General features: G+C 44.7%; 1 protein-coding gene across 3 annotated transcripts in view; it reads left to right on the top strand.

Annotated features, from left to right (window-relative positions):
• The first annotated feature begins 313 nt into the window (after positions 1 to 313).
• Positions 314 to 20,355, top strand: part of INTS10 (integrator complex subunit 10) — a 28,239-nt gene continuing 8,197 nt past the window's right edge. The window contains exons 1-16 of one of the 3 annotated variants that reach the window (XM_083407701.1): positions 314 to 513; positions 2,749 to 2,816; positions 3,918 to 4,021; positions 4,497 to 4,636; positions 5,342 to 5,423; positions 7,067 to 7,207; positions 8,324 to 8,495; positions 9,504 to 9,673; positions 11,347 to 11,480; positions 13,117 to 13,270; positions 15,205 to 15,287; positions 15,958 to 16,110; positions 16,539 to 16,647; positions 17,024 to 17,103; positions 18,936 to 19,098; positions 19,642 to 19,735. In XM_083407701.1, the coding sequence (XP_083263827.1) occupies positions 385 to 513; positions 2,749 to 2,816; positions 3,918 to 4,021; positions 4,497 to 4,636; positions 5,342 to 5,423; positions 7,067 to 7,207; positions 8,324 to 8,495; positions 9,504 to 9,673; positions 11,347 to 11,480; positions 13,117 to 13,270; positions 15,205 to 15,287; positions 15,958 to 16,110; positions 16,539 to 16,647; positions 17,024 to 17,103; positions 18,936 to 19,098; positions 19,642 to 19,735 (1,976 nt within the window). In that variant the 5' untranslated portion in view covers positions 314 to 384. The remainder of the gene's footprint in view (positions 514 to 2,748; positions 2,817 to 3,917; positions 4,022 to 4,496; positions 4,637 to 5,341; positions 5,424 to 7,066; positions 7,208 to 8,323; positions 8,496 to 9,503; positions 9,674 to 11,346; positions 11,481 to 13,116; positions 13,271 to 15,204; positions 15,288 to 15,957; positions 16,111 to 16,538; positions 16,648 to 17,023; positions 17,104 to 18,935; positions 19,099 to 19,641; positions 19,736 to 20,355) is intronic. The other 2 variants (XR_014503971.1, XM_083407700.1) reach the window with 2 other exon arrangements.

Here is a 20,355-nt window from a genome sequence, read left to right as displayed (position 1 = left end):
ACCAGGGATGCTGAAGTGATTTGATTTCCTCCTTCCGTCTTCGGGATGGAACACGATGCAGCCGCCCCCGCCCAGCTCTGCCAAAAGCTTTTTAAATTTCCCCATTGCTTCCTATGGGGAGCAGTCGCTTGTAGGATGGGTGGAAAGGGGTCAGAAAGCAACCCGGAAGTCCTGCCTCAAGAAAATCGTATTGTCAGTCTACCACTTTCATAAGTCTATGATGACACTAGAAACAGGGGAGGTGGCGGTGGAGGAAAACCATGGCAACTGCGGCGCAGGCGCAAAACGCCTCCTCTACGTCACCGGCCCTAGAAAGATGGCGTCGCGAGGCTCGTCTGCGCATGTGCGGGTCGTGAGGGAGCGCGACTCCCGGCAACGGCCAAGATGTCGGCGCAGGGGGACTGCGAGTTCCTGGTGAAGCGGGCGCGGGAGCTGGTCCAGGGGGACCTGTGGGCGGCCAAGGCCTGGCTTATCACCGCGCGGAGCCTCTACCCCGCCGACTTCAACATCCAGGTCGGTGAGGGCGCGCCAGGCTCCGTGCGGCCTCCCTTTACCGGCTCCTTTTCCCCACAATGCTTTGCGCGCTCCCTTTTTTTTGCTGCTGTCCTGCGGGCTCAGCTCCATAGAGATAGGAACGCTTAGCACGCCCTCTTCCTTTACCTATTTGGGGGACAGCGCTTCCGACTTCCCCTGTTTTCTTTTCCCTACTTTGTTTTTATTTGCCTGCTTGTTTAAAGATGGGAAAGCTGCTCTTGGGAGGCGGTGGAGAAATCCAGGCTTCTGCCATACGAGTCGTTGGGTAGCAAGAGCGCCCACCCTCAGTAGCAGAAGCCAGTAGCAGTTATGGTGCCTGGAGGCGGTTGGAGGATGGATGGCAGCTAACAGATTGAGGTTGAATCCTGACAAGACAGAAGTACTGTTTCTGGGGGACAGGAGGCAGGCAGGTGTGGAGGATTCCCTGGTCCTGAATGGGGTAACTGTGCCTGAAGGACCAGGTGCGCAGCCTGGGAATCATTTTGGACTCGCAGCTGTCCATGGAGGCACAGGTCAATTCTGTATCCAGGGCAGCTGTTTACCAGCTCCATCTGGTACGCAGGCTGAGACCCTACCTGCCCGCAGACTGTCTCGCCAGAGTGGTGCATGTTCTGGTTATCTCCCGCTTGGACTACTGCAATGCGCTCTACGTGGGGCTACCTTTGAAGGTGACCCGGAAACTACAACTAATCCAGAATGCAGCAGCCAGACTGGTGACTGGGAGTGGCCGCCGAGACCACATAACACCGGTCTTGAAAGACCTACATTGGCTCCCAGTACGTTTCCGAGCACAATTCAAAGTGTTGGTGCTGACCTTTAAAGCCCTAAACAGCCTCGGCCCAGTATACCTGAAGGAGCGTCTCCACCTCCATTGTTCTGCCCGGATGCTGAGGTCCAGCTCTGAGGGCCTTCTGGCAGTTCTCTCACTGCGAGTAGTGAAGTTACAGGGAACCAGGCAGAGGGCCTGCTTGGTAGTGGCACCCGCCCTGTGGAACGCCCTCCCATCAGATGTCAAAGAGATAAACAACTACCTGACGTTTAGAAGACATCTTAAGGCAGCCCTGTTCAGGGAAATTTTTAATGTGTGACATCTTAGTGTATTTTTGGTCTTTGTGGAAGCCGCCCAGAGTGGCTGGGGAACAAATAATAAATTATTATTATTATTATTATTTGAATTTGTTCACTGCTTTATTCTGCCCTGGGCAGCCCAGAGTGGCTCTCACAGCCAAGCAACCTCCCCCCTCCCCCGCCACGTAGATACCTTAAAACCATGGGTTGGGAAAGAAATACATTAGAATAATAATTTAATAATAATAATTTATTATTTGTACCCTACCCATCTGGCTGGATTTCCCCAGCCACTCTGGGCAGCTTCCAACAAAGATTAAAAATACATTAAAAATCCATTAGAAACACCCCAGTCTCTTCTAAAAGGCCATAGACTGTTTTAACTAGCCAAAGGGCTGTCTGTGTTTTAAGGCTTTCATCAGGTAAAGGTTTTTGATGGATTGGAATGCTTGTTTGCTTCTTTGTGTTTTCGTAGATCCTAATATACTAAGGTTACCAGATTTTTTTCAATGAATCCGGGGACACTTTTCAACTTCCTACTAAATAGATGGATTTTGTCAGGGGACTGATTTGTAAATCTGGGAACGTCTGGTAACCTTATTAAATATACCCCACTGCAAAAGTGTAGGAAGTAGTACAGTACTATAATAGGATATACAGATACCTCAAGTGAACTCATTTGTTTATGTTCTAGTGCCCATTGCTCTAAATTGCCTGAAAGTATCACACTGCAATGTTGAGAACAGGCAGCGGTGTAAACATGCTCCAAACAAAACACACTTCACATTTTGGTAAAGATAGATTTAGATGCAATACTCCCATCAACTTACGTTTCAACCCCTACTCTCCAATCTCTACATTAAGTTACTCTACATTACTCTCTACTCTACATTAAATGCACAGGCACTTTGCTTTCATACCTCTCAGAGTTCTAAATGGAGATCCCAAACAAATAGGGAAAGGGTTTTTTCTGCCTGTGTCTCTGCCTGCCTTTTAAAAAAACACATGTGTGTGTGTGAGAGAGAGCATGTGCATGGATGTTTCTGCCCTCCTCATTTTTTACTGTGGTAAGGTAGAAAGATGTGATATTGAGAAGTTTGATGGAAGGTGTTCTGTATGGCTCATCTTCTGCCCTTGTTTTTTCAGTATGAGATGTACACTATTGAACGGAATGCAGAACGTACGGCATCAGCAGGCAGATTGCTATATGACATGTAAGATGCTTTCCAATTTTTTTCTCTCTAATTGTCTGTAAACCACTCTACTTAAAATTGTACTGCTTTACGGCAGCGTTTCTCAAAGCTGGGTCTCCAGCTGTTGTTGGACTACAACTCCCATCAATCCCTGACCACTGGTCCTGCTAGCTAGGGATGGTGGGAATTGTAGTCCCACAGCATCTGGGGAGCCAAGTTTGAGAATCACCAGTTATAAGGCACGATAGGGAAAGTTACAGAAAATAAACAACCTCAGTTGGGGGTTGATAAAATTATGTATGGTGTGACAGAAGTGGATAGATTTTCTTAATCTGTACTGAAACTTGTTGTCACCCAGTGAAACTGATCGGGATGGGCAAAAAAGAGTACAGTGGTGCCTCGCAAAACGAAAAGAATCCCTTCCGCGAGTCTCTTCGTCTTGCAGTTTTTTTTGTCTTGCGAAGCAAGCCCATTAGCGGCTTAGGGGCTTAGCGCTATTAGCGGCTATTAGCAGCTATTAAAGGTTTAAGGGATTAGCGGATTAGCTGCTAAAAGGCTATTAGCAGATTAGTGGGCTTAGTGGATCAGCTGATAAGCGGCTTAGTGATCAGCTGTTAAGCGGCTTAGCGGCTTGGGAAAAGGGGGGGGGGGAACCCCGCAGGAACTCGCAAGACATTTTCGTCTTGCGAAGCAAGCCCATAGCAAATTCATTTTGCGAAGCACCTCCAAAACGGAAAACCCTTTCGTCTAGCGGGTTTTCCGTCTTGCGGGGCACCACTGTACTTGTTCACATGGAATCTGCTGCCCCAGTAAGTGGTGGTAGGTATAAAAAGGTTTAGATATAGTCATAGAAGCGCATAGGTCTATAGCTACAGTAGCTAAAAAGAACCTCTAGCTTCAAAGCTAGTGTACCACATTTGAGGGATATTACCCTGTCTTTGGTCTTCCTGGAAGCATTTACCTGCCAATTCTTAGATTCAGAAAAGAGGAGACCTGCTTTAGTTCCTAGAGGAAACAAGAAACGTTTTCATTTTAAGTAGTGTGGCTTTCCTAGTAAAATTTCTGTTCTTGATTGATTACAAATATAAATAATTCCAAACTTTTCCCCATTCTTTATTTCAGGTTTGTTAATTTCCCAGACCAACCAGTGGTGTGGCGGGAGATTAGTGTCATTACAGCAGCATTAAGGAACGATTCGCAGGACAAGCAAACTCAGTTTTTAAGAGGTATGCCTTTCTTCCACTGAATCCCTTGCAAAACAGTTGACTTGATGATGATCAGTGCTGCAATGTATATGAAGGCTCTTGAGGAACGTTCCTCAAGTAGCTTTTCTCCAAATTCTCCCAGCCAACAAATTACTTGGCTTCTAGTTTCCACTCAAACCCTTTTTATTATTTTAAATTCTCTCTTCTTAGCCATACCCCAGATTGTTTGCTTCATTGCAGGGCCTGCAAGACAGAGCTGTTCCACCAGGCCTTTGGCCGGGGCACAGCCTGACCCCCCTCCTTTGGCAATCCTCACAGAACTCTAGCCCAATGGTTGCCATTAATCTGATTTGAACTGATTTTATAATGAACTGGTTTTAGAATGTTGTATCATTTTACTGTTGTTAGCTGCTCTGAGCCCGGCTTCGTCTGAGGAGGGCGGGATATTAATAAAATTATATTTTTATTATTATTACTATTATCTTCCCTGCTACAGGTTTATTTGAAACCCTTCCAGGTCGGGTTCAGTGCGAAATGTTACTGAAAGCCACAGAGCAGTGCTTTAATACGTTGGAACGGGCAGAAATGTTGCTTCTGCTTTTGCGGCGTTTCCCTGAAACTGTGGTTCAACATGGGGTAAGAGAGTGGTGTTTTCTGTATTTCAAATACTTTTTTGTTCTTCCTCATTCTCATACCTGACTGCAGATTGGTAGAAATAAAAAAAAAGTGGCAGGACATTCTTTGGAGGACTGTGTGATCTTTGTGCTACAACTCCATGAGAGTTGTGTGAGAGCCAGTGTGGTGTAGTGGTTAAGAGCGGTAGTCTCGTAATCTGGGGAACCGGGTTCGCGTCCCCGCTCCTCCACATGCAGCTGCTGGGTGACCTTGGGCTAGTCACACTTCTCTAAAGTCTCTCAGCCCCACTCACCTCACAGAGTGTTTGTTGTGGGGGAGGAAGGGAAAGGAGAATGTTAGCCGCTTTGAGACTCCTTAAAGGGAGTGAAAGGCGGGATATCAAATCCAAATTCTTCTTCTTCTTCTTCCATGCTAAAATTAATCAGAATAGCAAAGCAGTCCGTGGCTGTAGAAGAACAACTTTTGCCAATGCTAATTTAAGACACTCAGAAATACAAAACTTGTTGATTTATGAATATTTTGAATTTTAAAACCCCCCACTGTTTCTCAGCTTTGTACTGCTGCTAATAAAATAGTGCAGGTGTAAACTGTACATTGTTCAGGAAGAGGTGAGGCAGGAAGCAATTACTTTTCATTGTTCAATATGGTTCTGGGGAACAAAATCTTGAACTAATAGATTTAAAATTTTATTTAAACTTTGCAAAGGTGGGCCTCGGGGAAACATTATTAGAAGCAGAAAATATTGAAGACCAAGAATCACCTGTCAATTGTTTTAGAAAATTATTTGGTAAGTAAAATAGTACTTAAATGACAGGACTTGACGCTATTTATAATAAACGGATATTTTTGCTGTCTTGCTCATCATAACCCACGTATATAAAGAACAAAAAACTGGATAAATCCTTGGGAGATTATCCTTGTTGGGGAAAAAAACTTTGAGCTTTATCTGACTCCACCTGACTTGCGTTAATCTTTTTTGCAATATTAAATGTGCAAGCGAGGCTAAACTTACGAGGGGGGTTATGTCCTGGGGATAGTGCAATACATCCGAAATCCCATATAATCAAAACACATTGGGTGCAATGTCGGGTGGGATTGCCAAAGTCTTTTTTTCTGGGCGCCTGCCAAGTGCATAAAGCTGAATGCTCACAAGTTAAATGTTGTGAGCTACCTGTATAATAGAAAAGTTGTATTCTAGTTCATACTGTGGCTCTGAGATCCAATAAAAGGGGACAAATCTACAGTAGGCCTGCAACTGTCCCTCGCTGCCCCACAAGCTGGCAGAAACATTATTTCTTGGGGAGAAACTACAGCATTGTAATTGTAAGGGATTTTCTGGAGTTTGAAAATGCACCAAGAGGTAAAAGCTCCTCTCAAAAGTCAGGCCTGTCAAGCCTCCACTATTGATTTAGGTTCCATAGAGGTGTTAATAATGTACCGTATTTTTTGCTCAATAGGATGCACTTTTCCCCCTCCAAAAATGAAGGGGAAATGTGTGTGCGTCCTATGGAGCGAATGCAGGCTTTCGCTGAAGCCTGGAGAGCGAGAGGGGTCGGTGCGCACTAACCCCACTGCGCTCCCCGGGCTTCAGGCAGCTATCCGCAAGCCTTCTGAGCGTGGTGGGAGTTCCCGCCGGGCTCCGAAGGCTTGCCGATAGCAGCCTGTTCTGGGGGCTGGGGTCGGGGGAAGCTCGGGCTTCCCCCGCCGCAGCCCAGCGGCTAAAAACGAAGCCGCGCGCAACCTCTCCCAGCTGGAGAGGTTGTGCGTGGCTAAAGAGGAAGCCAAGACAGCCAGCGGGATGGATCCCGCTCGCTGTCTTGGCTTCTTTGCTCTTTGGGCAATTTTTTTTCTTTATCCCCCCCCCCTTAAAACTAGGTGCGCCCTGTGGTCCGGTGTACCCTATGGAGCGAAAAATACGGCAATAGATTTAATTGCATGGCAGAACCTTATATAAAGTACTTTAGTAGAGTTTCTTCTGGTGTAGGGATGGGGAACCTATTGCCTACTCCCATTTGGGGGGGGCGTATTTCATTGATTTATTAGGGAGATGACTCTTTTGAATGGTTTTCAGTGGAGTGCTTACTACGGTAATAGTTTTCATCTCTAAAATAAAAACAACTAGGGAGAAATGTTTTTTGGTGGACTGCTGCCTCCGTCATGCTTGACCACTGGCCATGCTGGCCGCAAATGATGGAAGTTGTGAAGTTCAGTGACAATTGGAGGGCCACAGGTTCCCCATACCTGCTTTTAGAAGATGACGTGTATCTTTGAAATCTATTGCCTAATTTAATAAGCTATTGGTTTAACCTGTTGTTAGCAGGGCCTTGTTTTAGAGAAGTCTCAAAGCAGCTTGTCACTCACTTTGCTTGGTTAAATTGCATTGTCAGGACAACTGGAAATCCTAAAATACTGTTTTTGGGTCCTTTTTAGTCTGTGATGTCCTTCCCCTAATAATTAACAACCCTGATGTGCGTCTTCCGGCCAACCTGTTATATAAGTATCTGAATAAAGCAGCAGAGTTTTATATTAATTATGTGACAAGATCTGCGCAGACTGAAAATCAATACCAAGGTAAAAGCACTGGAGCCAAATGCACTAGCAAACTTCGGAATGGAGGTTACTGCATGTCAGAACAGTATGTGGGATTTTGTGAGGGAGTGGGGGGTGGGTGGGTTTGGACTGTGAATTGCTGCAGAGCTCATCTGTGTCTGGCTGTAGCAGTCTCTATTTCCTCCCCACATCTCCCGCAAAATATTAAAGAAGGCTGAGCTAATTGACTTGAAGGTAGCTTGGTTTAAGACCAAAAAAAAAAAAAAAAATGCCATGGGTTCCATTTCTAGAATATTTGTTCGAGTCAGATTTTGCTTGTATTTTACTTTTGAATAGATGCCTTGGGAAATTTTAACTGCCACCTGCTTTGTTAGAACCACAGCCCATGATTCTAACAAGAAATAAGAAAACTTGTTTGAATCTTCACATCCTTAAAAGTAAAAAGGTAAAGGTACCCCTGCCCGTACGGGCCAGTCGTGTCCGACTCTAGGGTTGTGCGCCCATCTCACTTAAGAGGCCGGGGGCCAGCGCTGTCCGGAGACACTTCCGGGTCACGTGGCCAGTGTGACAAGCTGCATCTGGCGAGCCAGCGCAGCACACGGAAATGCCGTTTACCTTCCCGCTAGTAAGCGGTCCCTATTTATCTACTTGCACCCGGGGGTGCTTTCGAACTGCTAGGTTGGCAGGCACTGGGACCGAGCAACGGGAGCGCACCCCGCCGCGGGGATTCGAACCGCCGACCTGACGATCGGCAAGTCCTAGGCGCTGAGGTTTGACCCACAGCGCCACCCGCGTCCCACTCCTTAAAAGTGCTTGTCACCTAATCCCACACAAATGGATAATACCAGACTTTGTGCAGTCCAGCAGTGCATTAGAGGGGAACCAGTCCATGAAGGATTTTGAAGGTAGATATGAGCAGTTTGTGCAGAATCCAGAATTAGTTTTCTCCTCTGTATTTGAGATTTGTCCCTTTATTCAAGTTTGGACTATGATATATGTTTGTGTGTTTGCGTATGGTTGGGTGTGTACGTACACACACATGCATATAAACAGTGTAAGAGGCATGGCCTGCAGGATCTTAAGACTGTTGGACTGATTTTGGGTGATGAACTCAGGTATGCTTCTGTTGGTTTCTAGGTACACAGGATACATCTGATCTTGTGTCCCCCAGTAAACGAAGCTCTCAGAAATACGTAATAGAGGGCTTAACTGAGAAATCTTCTCAAATTACGGATCCTTGGGAAAGGGTGTTCAAGATACTGTCCATAGTGGGAGTAAGGTGTGAATGGCAGATGGACATGGCAAGAAGGTTTGTTGTTATTACAGTATAATCCCGTTATTATTATTATTATTATTATTATTACTAGTACTACTACAGTGGTGCCTCACAAGACGAGATTAAATCGTTCCGCGAGTTTTTTCGTAGAGCGAGTTTTTTTCGTCTTGCGAAGCACCACGGCGGGGAGGGGAGGGGAGAAGCAGGGCAGCTGCCGCAGCCGGTCCTTGGACTCACCCGCGCCTTGTGGACACCGCGCGACGCGGCTGCTGGAGGGCGGCGGGGCTCAGGAGCGCGACTCCGGCTGCAACGCTGGCTGCTGGAGGCAACGGCTCTCTCAGAGGAGTGCGCGAGGGCGGTGGGCAGCGGCGCGAGGCAGCCGGAAGGTCAGAGGGAGCCGGAGGAGCCGTCAGCAGGAAGGTGGGAGGGAGCCGGAGGAGCGGGGAAGCGAGCGTGCGTGCGTGCAGTGACCGTCGCCATGACAGGAGAGGCAGGGCTGTTTTGTCTAGCGAAGCAAGCCCTTAGAAAAATCCGTCTTGCGAAGCACCTCAGAAAACGAAAAACCCTTTCGTCTAGCCAGTTTTTCGTCTTCCGAGGCATTCGTCTTGCGGGATACCACTGTATTATGTTTAATCAGAAGCAGGTCCCATTGCGTTTCATAGCACTTAATGGCATGTAAGGGTGTCTAGGATTGCAGGCTGAAGGTGAATGGCTTGGATTCTAAAATAAGTTCAGAGATGGAAAGTTTCCTTTTGTCCTTGCAGTCACCTGAAAAGCTCTCCAAAGAGCATGGGTCCTGAAAAATAGGGAATGGGACATGCGAGTACAACTGATCTCTGTGCGAGTTTGGGTGATTTCTTCCCGTGTCCTGTCCCATCTTGTTCAAGAGTGCCCTTGACCATCCACGATGCTTGTTGAAGGGTGCAGCTGGCTGCAGGAGGAGAGGGCATACTTTGCTTCAGTGAACATATTAAAAAGATAGCATATTAAAACTACCGGATTAGAAAGCCTATTAACTTTGTATGCTTGTGTCTTCTTCAGAAGCTTTGGTGACACATTGCTCAAAATGAAAGATGTCTGCAGATACATCAGTAACTACGATAATGAATCTCACGCAAAATACAAGACCCAAGTGGTCTATTCCACAATGCTGGTCTTCTTCAAGAACGCATTCCTGTATGTCAGCAGCATCCAACCATCTCTCTTCCAAGGTGAGTTCATGGTCAAGTACTTAGTTAAGAGCAAGTGTAGGTTCACCTGCAGCCCTCCAGATGATGTTGGACTCTTTGGTTCCCATTTGGACCCCCTACTAACATGGCCAACGGTCAAGGATAATGGGATCTGTAGTCCAGAACATCTGGAAGCCCATAGGTTAGCCCATCCCATAGATGAACCTGTTTGGTTGTAGGTTTTTATTTCGTTTAAACCAAGAATCCTGGGATTCTTTGAAGATACAGTGGTACCTCTGGTTAAGAACTTAATTCGTTCTGAAGGTCCGTTCTTAACCTGAAACTGTTCTTAACCTGAAACACCACTTTAGCTAATGGGGCCTCCTGCTGCCGCTGCGCCGCTGCTGCACAATGTCTGTTCTCATCCTGAAGCAAAGTTCTTAACCTGAGGTACTATTTCTGGGTTACCGGAGTCTGTAACCTGAAGCGTGTGTAACCTGAAGTGTCTGTAACCCGAGGTACCACTGTATATCAGGGGCTCCTCAGTGAACAAGTCAGAAATGAACAAGCATCTTGACAAGAGCCCGTGCAGATGTGCATCCCACACGGCGCCCACAATAATAATGAATGCACTGACTGTGGGGAAGAGTAGAATATTCCCCTAGCAATGGAGTGTTGCTGTTTTGGGTGGTGAGCAAGCGCAGACTTGAGGGGAAACATGAGGAAGGCCATAGAACATACAGCCCTGTGTGCATGTGATGCCAAACTCAATGTGACACTAAACTCATCATTAGAATCCATCTGTGCGAGGTGCCAATAGAAATTGTTTTGGGGGCCGATAGCATTACCTAGGAGGGATTTTCATCAGGACCATAACAGATTGGATGGGGGGGGGGGGAGTCCTGGTGAAATTATACAGCTCATTCCTGATTGCTTTAGTTAAGAGGGCCCCTTTAGATCAGGGGTCAGCAAACTATTTTAGGAGGGGGCCAGTCCGCTGTCCCTCAGACCTTGTTGGGGGCTGGACTGTATTTTGAGGGGGGGGGGAATGAACGAATTCCTATGCCCCACAAATAACCCAGAGATGCATTTTAAATAAAAGCATACATTCTACTCACGCAAAAACACCAGGCAGGCCCCACAAATAACCCAGAGATGCATTTTAAATAAAAAGACACATTCTACTCATGTAAAAACATGCTGATTCCTGGACCATCCGCGGGCCGGATTGAGAAGGCGATTGGGCCGGATCTGGCCCCTTGGCCTTAGTTTGCCTACCCATGCTTTAGATCTTCCTACAGTAGCCCAGGAGTTTGTGATTTGCTCAGTGTACCACGACTGGCATAATATTTGTGGGCTTTATATTTTGATGATGAACCTCCCTTGTTATCTCAGTTTTATAGATGATAGAGAGATTTAGCCCTTAAATGGCTGGCCAAGGATTCATGGGCTCAGAAATAAATTGTGGGTATGACCTCGTGTCAAAATACCTGATTACTTTTAGGAGGATTTGGCATGGGTGTTGATTTCTCCATAAAATTATTATTTTACTTTTGTGTGGTATTGTGAAGTATACACTTAATAAGTTGCTTATAGTACAACTAGATGCTTTCACCATACTGCTGAAGTGAATCTTCTGGTAGCTAGAAGCAGATTCCAGTAGCAGTCTCTCAGTTGCAACTGTGCTTAAGTGGTGTGTTTCATTTTAAACATAGGACCAAATGCCCCAAACCAAGTTCCACTGGTTTTGGTGGAGGATGTTTCCAATGTTTATGGCGATACAGACATGGAACGGAGCAAACATGTGCACAAAAAGAGGAAGCTTGCCGAAGGGAGAGAGAAAACCATGGTAACGTGTTTCATTCTTGGCATAAATGGGATGTAATTTGGCATAGGGTTTTAGGATGTGCGTTTGTTCACAATTATTCTTTCCGGAATTTGCATGTATTTTTTTTTTTTTAATACTTACACATCACACAAACAAGCATTGAATAAAACAAACAAACAATACAAAACAGAAAAAAATGAAAAAACAAATTTACAAGGATGTAAACATAATAATATAATCTGCAATCAAAAATACAAAACCTAATGTTCTCCCCAAAAAGGAAAAAGAATGAAAACATGAAAAAAAGGAAAAGGAAAAAAGAAATTGACTTCCAACTAACTCCATGTGGATCTTTATTCCTCATATCACAGGTTGTCTGTAATGATTAAATCTTTGGCCAAACTTGCAGGTTTAATAAGAAATTATTCTAATGAGAAAATAAGGAGAGAGTGGGAAGTCTTTATAAATTATATAAAGAGAACCGATTCCCAGATTCATGCTTGGCTTAGCTTAGAATAAAAATCTCACAGGTTATTAGAATAATTCTCCAAGAATTTGCATGTATTTTGGTTTAGTAAGAAGAAACATCTTTCGTTTTGAAGCCTACATTGCAAGCATTGCGTGATGAGTGAACACCTGAACTGACCTTTAAAGTTTGCAATAAGTCTAGCGTCATTAATTTCATTCGGTGGTGGCCCTCATTCATTCGGAGTTGTAATGTGAATAGAAATTGATTATGCTTTGTTTGTTGCTGTGTTGCAACTGGCTGAGAACTAGTGAGAGTATTTCCTTCAGTTGTAGTCAACACTATATCATGTGACTTAAGCAGTGCTTAAGGTGATATTTGTAAGAAGTTGTTTGTCAGAGTCAAAGGGTTTAGAATTCAAAGCATATAGTTTGACATGATACTTAAGCATTGTCTCAACCTGCAGAGAAAGAAGATTGGGGCTCGAAGAACAATTAATTTTGGGGTGCAGGGAAGTTAAGCAGTAAATGAGCGCAATATGTGATATTGCAGAGCTCACATGACACAGAAGCTAAGGCAGGTTATTGTTGGTTTGAGTGAATATTTAAGCAGTTTTGACAGTTTCCTTGGAACAAACACTTTTTGATTCTGGAATACCTAAATAAGTGTATTGGGTTACTTTAGAAGTGGCAGAAAATAAGTATTTTTACTATCCTGCCTGCAAAGTCATTTTGGCTTTTTTAAAAAAGCATTGCCAACTTTTTCAAAAGTTTGCTACCAGGAATCCGGGAGTAACTAATGTTCTACAAACATACGCTATGGACTGCCAGTTTTTTACACAGTTATCTCAAATACAACATTTATGTTAGCCTATTGCTCAGTTTATTTATTTATTTTATTTAAAATGTTTTACGTAAGCATATTTACAAACAAACAAACAAACAATAAAGTACACACACTTAACCCCCAAAACCAAAGAGAGTAAAGGGAAAGGGCAAGAAAGAAAAAAGTACCGCACCCATTTGACTCCCCTCTATCAGCACTCGTCCTCTTTGAGTCATTTAAGTTCTTATTTACATTGCATATCATTTATTGCTGTAATTACTTCTTTTATAGTACTGTTATGGCATAACATCAAGTCACCTTACAAGCTTAGTCTAAACAGTTTATTTTGCATTGGCTTTTGACCAGAGCTCTGATGACGAGGATCCTTCTGGGAAGGGGAGGAGCAGGCACATTACAGTAAATGCCGCAGACCTTCCAAACGCCATTGAAGTACAAGAAAGCTTTAGGTTGGCTAGGGAGAGCTGGGAACTTCTCCATTCTCTTGAATCTTTGGATAAAGGTATGTATGATGGTGTGCTGACAAGCTTTATGTATGGGGAAATACACACACACACACACACACACACACATATCTAGATCTAGATCTAGATAGATATGGACGCGGGTGGCGCTGTGGGTTAAACCACAGAGCCTAGGACTTGCCGATCAGAAGGTCGGCGGTTCTAATCCCTGCGACGGGGTGAGCTTCCCGTTGCTCGGTCCCTGCTCCTGCCAACCTAGCAGTTTGAAAGCACATCAAAGTGCAAGTAGAGAAATAGGTACCGCTCCAGCGGGAAGGCAAACGGTGTTTCCGTGCACTGCTTTGGTTTGCCAGAAGCGGCTTAGTCATGCTGGCCACATGACCCGGAAGCTGTACGCCGGCTCCCTTGGCCAATAAAGCGAGATGAGCACCACAACCCCTGAGTCAGTCACGACTGGACCTAATGGTCAGGGATCCCTTTACCTTTATATATAGATATAGATAGAGATATATAGATATATATGTATATAGATATATAGATATGCTTCTGGAACTTGACAGTTACATCATGTTCCATCCAGGTCTTCTGCCTTTTGGCAAGGGAACTGGCAAGTGTCTTTCGAGTCTTTGCTCTAATGTGACTCACGGAAAGCCTTGGTAGAAGCAAATGGTTCTTCATTTGCCAGCCTGGTGATCCCAAATGAACTGTTGACATGGGGAGTGGTTGACCCCTTTTTAGAGCAGGGGCTCCCAACCTTGATTAATATGGTTCTCCCTGAGCATGTTGTTGTTGTTGTTTAGTCGTCTAGTCGTGTCTGACTCTTCGTGGCCCCATGGACCAGAGCACGCCAGGCACTCCTGTCTTCCACTGCCTCCCGCAGTTTGGTCAAACTCACGCTGGTAGCTTCAAGAACACTATCCAACCATCTCGTCCTCTGTCGTCCCCTTCTCCTTGTGCCCTCCATCTTTCCCAGCATCAGGGTCTTTTCCAGGGAGTCTTCTCTTCTCATGAGGTGGCCAAAGTATTGGAGCCTCAGCTTCACGATCTGTCCTTCCAGTGAGCACTCAGGGCTGATTTCCTTAAGAATGGATAGGTTTGATCTTCTTGCAGTCCATGGGACTCTCAAGAGTCTCCTCCAGCACCAGAATTCAAAAGCATCAATTCTTCGGCGATCAGCCTTCTTTATGGTCCAGCTCTCACTACTCACTCCCCGAGTATACACATCAATTATTTTGACTTCCTACAGGAGGTCCAGGAACCAGATGCAGCCCCCTGGGCCTTTATTTGACCTTTGAAACTCTCCCCAGACCACACACCCTCCCAAACTACTCTCCCCAACCCTGCTTTGCACCCTCCTTGAGTGTTGTCTGGCTTAAAAGTGTATTTGACTTGCTCATTGCTTGACCCTCTTTTGCCTCAGACCTGGGCCCCCGCCACTGACATCTGAACCACCCTCCCTCCACCCTCCTGAAGGCTTTCCAGAAGAGAATATACCGTATTTTTTGCTCTATAAGACTCACTTTTTCCCTCCTAAAAAGTAAGGGGAAATGTGTGCGCATCTTATGGAGTGAATGCAGGCTGAGCAGCTATCCCAGAAGCCAGAACAGCAAGAGGGATTGCTGCTTTCACTGCGTAGTGATCCCTCTTACTATTCTGGCTTCTGAGATTCAGAATATTTTTTTTCTTGTTTTCCTCCTCCAAAAACTAGGTGCGTCTTATGGTCTGGTGCGTCTTATAGAGCGAAAAATACGGTAGTTCCTGGGCTGCAAGAGGTTCCCCCATCTCTATTCTAGAAGAACCAGGTTGTCTAGCAGCAGAGTTTGGGTCTAGGCCTGAGAACAATGTCTGAAGAGTGTTCACTACCAAGTTCATGCCAGTGTATTTCTGCGCTGTGTTTGCCTGAAGGCTTGCAGAGAGAGCTAAAGCAAGCAATTGCCCTGATATATTTGCCCGTAATCCATTTTATTTGCAGAATTCACAAGAATCTGTGTGTCATGGAAGACCGAAACTTGGCTTTGGCTGCGGATTTTCCTCACAGATATGATCATCTATCAGGTAAAAGCTGCAGATTCCTTCCGTTTTACTGTAATGCTTAGCCAAGAATTCTTTTCTGTAGGAACTCAGCCCAAACAAACAAATGGTTGCGTATTGCCTATCAAACCGACTGTCAGTGGGGGCACCTGAAGTTCAACTGTGTGTACTTGTGCTCAAGCATACAAGGTTTGGACTTCAGGGTTCCTGCTTGGGTGTCATCAGTTCTCAGCCCTGTTCCCAGCAGTAACCATCAAAAGTTGGGCTGCTCTGAGGATTGCTGAAGCAATGCCCTTTAAGTGTTCTGAACCCTCAGTGTTGTATAAATACAGTAAATATAGAGCTGGTGTAACTAGCAGCAAAGAGCCATGAATCGAGAATCTCACCTCTTTCATGAATTCACCAGGCGCTCTTAGGCAAGCTGTGCTCTCTCAGCCTTCAGCTCTTCTTCTGCAAAATGGGTGTAATCATGCTCACCCTCCTTAAGAAGCTGCTGTAACAATTACTGAGAGCGCACATGTAAATAGTAGTAGTCGTAGTAGTAGTAGTAGTCTTGTCTCCATTCTTAATATTAAGCATGGTGTTTTTTAAACTTAGCTTTATTTAAAGTGTAGTATTTTGTTGCCTAGAGACCCCTGATTTCTGAAAATGGTCAAATTAGAGTGGTCTGTCTTTTGTTTCTGTCTCTGGAAAGGGTCAATATAAGAAAGCAATTGCCAGCTTGCATCACTTATCGGCTCTGCAGGGATCTCACTCTCCGCAGCAGATCCTGGGGCAAGGATCCCTAGAGAATCAGCGATCCCTAATCCAGCTTGCAACCTGTCACTTTGCCCTTGGAGAATACCGTGTAAGTCCCTGTGCTCCTCCTTAATCTAGCCCGCCTCTTCCCTTTCTTGCTGTTGACCTGCTGCAAAGAGTGGGATTTATGGGACAGAGTGCAGGTCTCAAAGGCTCTCAGCTGGGCTGTGGATGCTAACCAAAACTATTGTAGTCTTTCCTCCCATTGGCTCAGAAAAGGGATGGTGCTACCCCCATATCTTCTATAGCACTGCTTGGCTGTTGCAAGCAAAACTGGGGAGCCTCCTGCTCGAGATGGGCTATGCTTCTCACACCAATTCTGTTTGCAGAAATCAAGAAGGACCATTGGCTTCTACAAGCAACCTGAATCGACCCCTTAACAAGATAGTGACAATCTCAACTGTCTAATTATTGCGGCTTATCTGCTGGCTTGTGTGGGTTCGCTTCTAAAATCGTTGATCTTCTTTTTTCTTGTAGTTGACCTGTGAAAAGGTACTTGACCTGATGTGCTACATGGTGCTTCCCATACAAGAAGGGGTTAAGCTTCCGGAAGAGCAGCCTACAGTGAAGTCCAAATTCAGGAAAGGTACTGGATTACTTGATCTCTGAATAGCAGACAAGAAAACTCTGAATTAAAAATCCTAGTGATCTAGCCCCTAAGTCTGTTCAGAAAAAGTCTGTAGTAACTGCTAAAAATACACCTTTTCAAAAAAGCATAAATGAGGTCCCTGAGGTCCCCCTCCAATCAACCAACCAATCAATCAATCAATCAATCAATCAGTCAGTCACTGGGTTAAATTATGATGATTTGGATCTCTGTTCTTGTTACAGATGTTATTGAGTTGGGAAGAAGAGGTGGCACTGGCAAATTGGGAATTATTTTTAATGGCTAACTGTTGCGACTTGGTTCTTAGCAAAGTCACAGATTTTGTAATAATTATCAATCTGTCATTTGTCTTTAGCTACGGAGTTGAAGCTCTGGCCATGTACCAGTAAAGCAATTATGCCCTATTGCCTACGCTTACTGTTAGCTTGTTTTAAGGTAAGCTGTTACTCCATTTGTAGTGAGGAAAATATGCCTTGTTACCACTTGGTTTCTGGAGTGGATAGACTTGGTCATTTCTATGATCCTGTTAAACAGAATCATAGAATTGGAAGGGAAGATTTTTATCATCAGTGGGGAATGGTTACCTATATCCACTGAAAGAGTTTACAAGATTTGGCAATAAACTTTCTGACTATGTTTGCTCCAAATTAACATTCCCAATTATTGTATTTATCCTCCCTCAAAAACAGGAATTTTTTTTTTACTGCTTTATATGAACTAGCATATTGACTAAGAGGCTCTGCTGTGACTTAAGGGAATCCCCGGTTCAAAGCTTGTATCCTCCATGAACCCAACCAGGTGTCCAGGGCAAGCCACAGTACCCCATCTGAAATATCATTATAATACTAGTGGTCTACTTTACAGTGTTGCTGCAGTTGTGCCCAGTTCTGGGCACCACAATTTAAAAAGTATATTGAAAGGCTGGAATGTGTGCAGAGGAGGGTGAACAAGATGATCAAGAGTCTGGAAACTTATGAGGAACAGTTGAGGGAATTGGGTATGTTTAGCCTGGATGAGGGGCGCGGATGGCGCTGTGGGTTAAACCACAGAGCCTAGGGCTTGCTGATCAGAAGGTTGGCGGTTCGAATCCCCGCGACAGGGTGAGCTCCCGTTGCTTGGTCCCTGCTCCTGCCAACCTAGCAGTTCGAAAGCACGTCAAAGTGCAAGTAGATAAATAGGTACCACTCCAGCGGGAAGGGAAACGGCGTTTCCGTGCGCTGCTCTGGTTCGCCAGAAGCAGCTTAGTCATGCTGGCCACATGACCCGGAAGCTGTACGCCGGCTCCCTCGTCCAATAAAGCGAGATGAGCACCGCAACCCCAGAGTCGGTCATGACTGGACCTAATGGTCAGGGGTCCCTTTACCTTTACCTAGCCTGGATGAGAGGAGATTTGATAACAATCTTCAAATATCATAAAAGGCTGTCACAATGTGGGTGGAGCAAGCTTGTTTTCTCCTGTTCCGGAGAGTAGGAATCAAACCAACAGTTTCAGTTTACAAGAAAGGGAGATTCTAACTAAACATCTGGAAGAAATTTCTGACAGTGGGAGCTGTTCGACAGTAGAACCGGCTCCCTCAGAAGGTGGTGGACTCCCCATTTTAAGAAGAGGTCTCTTATGTCTGATCTAGTTGAGATTCCTGCATTGCAGGGGGTTGGACTAGATGAACTTTGGGGTCCCTTCCAACTCTACAATTCTATGAATTATTGAGATGACACAAATTACTTTGAATGCTAAGTGGTGGTGTGTCACAAGTCTCTAAAGTCTGCTTGCGACTGATTCAGCCTCATTCCAAAAGCCAAACAAGTACCGTATTTTTCGCTTTATAAGACGCACCAGACCATGAGACGCACCTAGTTTTTGGAGGAGGAAAACAAGAAAAAAAATATTCTGAATCTCAGAAGCCAGAACAGCAAGAGGGATCGCTGCGCAGCGAAAGCAGCAATCCCTCTTGCTGTTCCAGCTTCTGGGATAGCTGTGCAGCCTGCATTCGCTCCATAAGACGCACACACATTTCCCCATACTTTTTAGGAGGGGAAAAGTGAGTCATAAAGCAAAAAATATGGTATTTTTGGAGATTCTGAACAGTTCCTTGAACTTGTAGGTTCTGTTCTGCCAGCCGTCTACATTGACATGCTGCTTAGAGCAGTGCTTTGTGGATAGATATGAATGTCGTAATCTGTAGCCTGGCAGAATCTCAGGAAATGAGATTCACATGCAAAATGGGAAGCAACTCCTCTCAAGTGTCTCTGCATTTTTTCCCTTGCAGCTGAGAGCTTTCACAGACAACAGAGACGATATGGCATTGGGTCACGTGATTGTGTTGCTGCAGCAGGAGTGGCCAAGGGGAGAAAACCTGTTCTTGAAAGCAATTAACAAAATCTGCCTACAAGGAAACTTCCAGTATGAAAATTTTTTCAACTATGTTACAAGTATCCTTTTTCCAAAAATGCCCTGGGGCCAGCTTAACCATTCAGGAAGCTAACAGTTTCAGAATTTCCCAAGAGAAGAGGGGTCTGATCTTAGAAAATGTGGGGTAGAGGTCTAGTGGAATGGAATTTAAGTTCTATAATAGCTGGGAAATGAAAGGGGCGATGGAGCAGGAGGAAAGAGAGAGACTCAGGAGAATGGTGATACACATTTAGGATGGCACAGGGGCCCAGACACTTCTGTTTGTGGGACAACCTGTTCATGGGAACTATGGCATGTGTTAACTGCTGGATACCTTTAAGTGTAAAAAGTTCCCTTCCTATTGCAAGACTGGTCAATGTGCCGCAGCCAACACTGTACTAGCTGCTTACAGCAAAAGATAAATTAAATCCATCCATTTGCCTACAGTTAATAAAGGGGAAACATAAAGTGATTTACTAGGACAATAACAAGGGACAGGATTTTGAAGATCACTTGCAAAACACATCGTAATACTTTTTTCTGTGTTCAAATCTTTCCTTTTTGGACCTGAACAATTGCTCCAGATATTGATATGCTGGAAGAATTTGCCTATTTAAGAACACAAGAAGGAGGAAAAATTCACTTGGAATTGTTGCCAAATCAGGGAATGTTGATAAAGTAAGAAGACTATTTTTTCCAATTTTAGAGTTGATGAGAATATAATTTATGTGATGTGGCTAGTTAAAGCAGTGTACGTACTGGAAAGCATCCGACTTAAGTTGATAGGTCTGTGTCTGTTGTACATTTAATATTCCAGGTAAGCAGGCAACTAAATGCATACAATATATTGGGGAAATGGGAATTTTAAACTTATTTTTGGCATTGGAATCAACTGTGGGTGATCTTGTCAGTGCAGTGGGACTGTGTGAAGCCTGGCCAGTAAGTGCTAAGTCTCTGCAGGGCTGTAAAAACTTAAGTGGCCTAGAGGGGAAAGTGTTTCCAACTGTGGCACAATGCTAGGGAGATGGTATTTCATAGCCACATAGATTATTGCCAAGCAGACTGCTCCATTTAATACTGAGGGCAGAATCGCAAGACCTTTTGTCTAAAAGCATATAGTCTTCTGTGATTGTAACAATGAAGAACGGGTAACAAATAATTTTAAACAATTGCAAAGTCAGCAGCTGGTTAGTCCAGGAATCTCAAATAAGAGTTCTGTCATGGTGAAATCCCCAGGTGGGTTGATAACTGGAAACTGCTACATTCCCTTTCCATAGATTGCACAAAAAAACCCCATA

The sequence above is a fragment of the Podarcis tiliguerta genome, assembly GCF_965153285.1.
Source record: "Podarcis tiliguerta genome assembly, chromosome: 13".
Classification (NCBI taxonomy): Eukaryota; Metazoa; Chordata; class Lepidosauria; order Squamata; family Lacertidae; genus Podarcis; species Podarcis tiliguerta.
The sequence above is the reverse complement of the archived record's forward strand: the minus strand, read 5'-3'. Positions and strand labels throughout refer to the sequence as shown.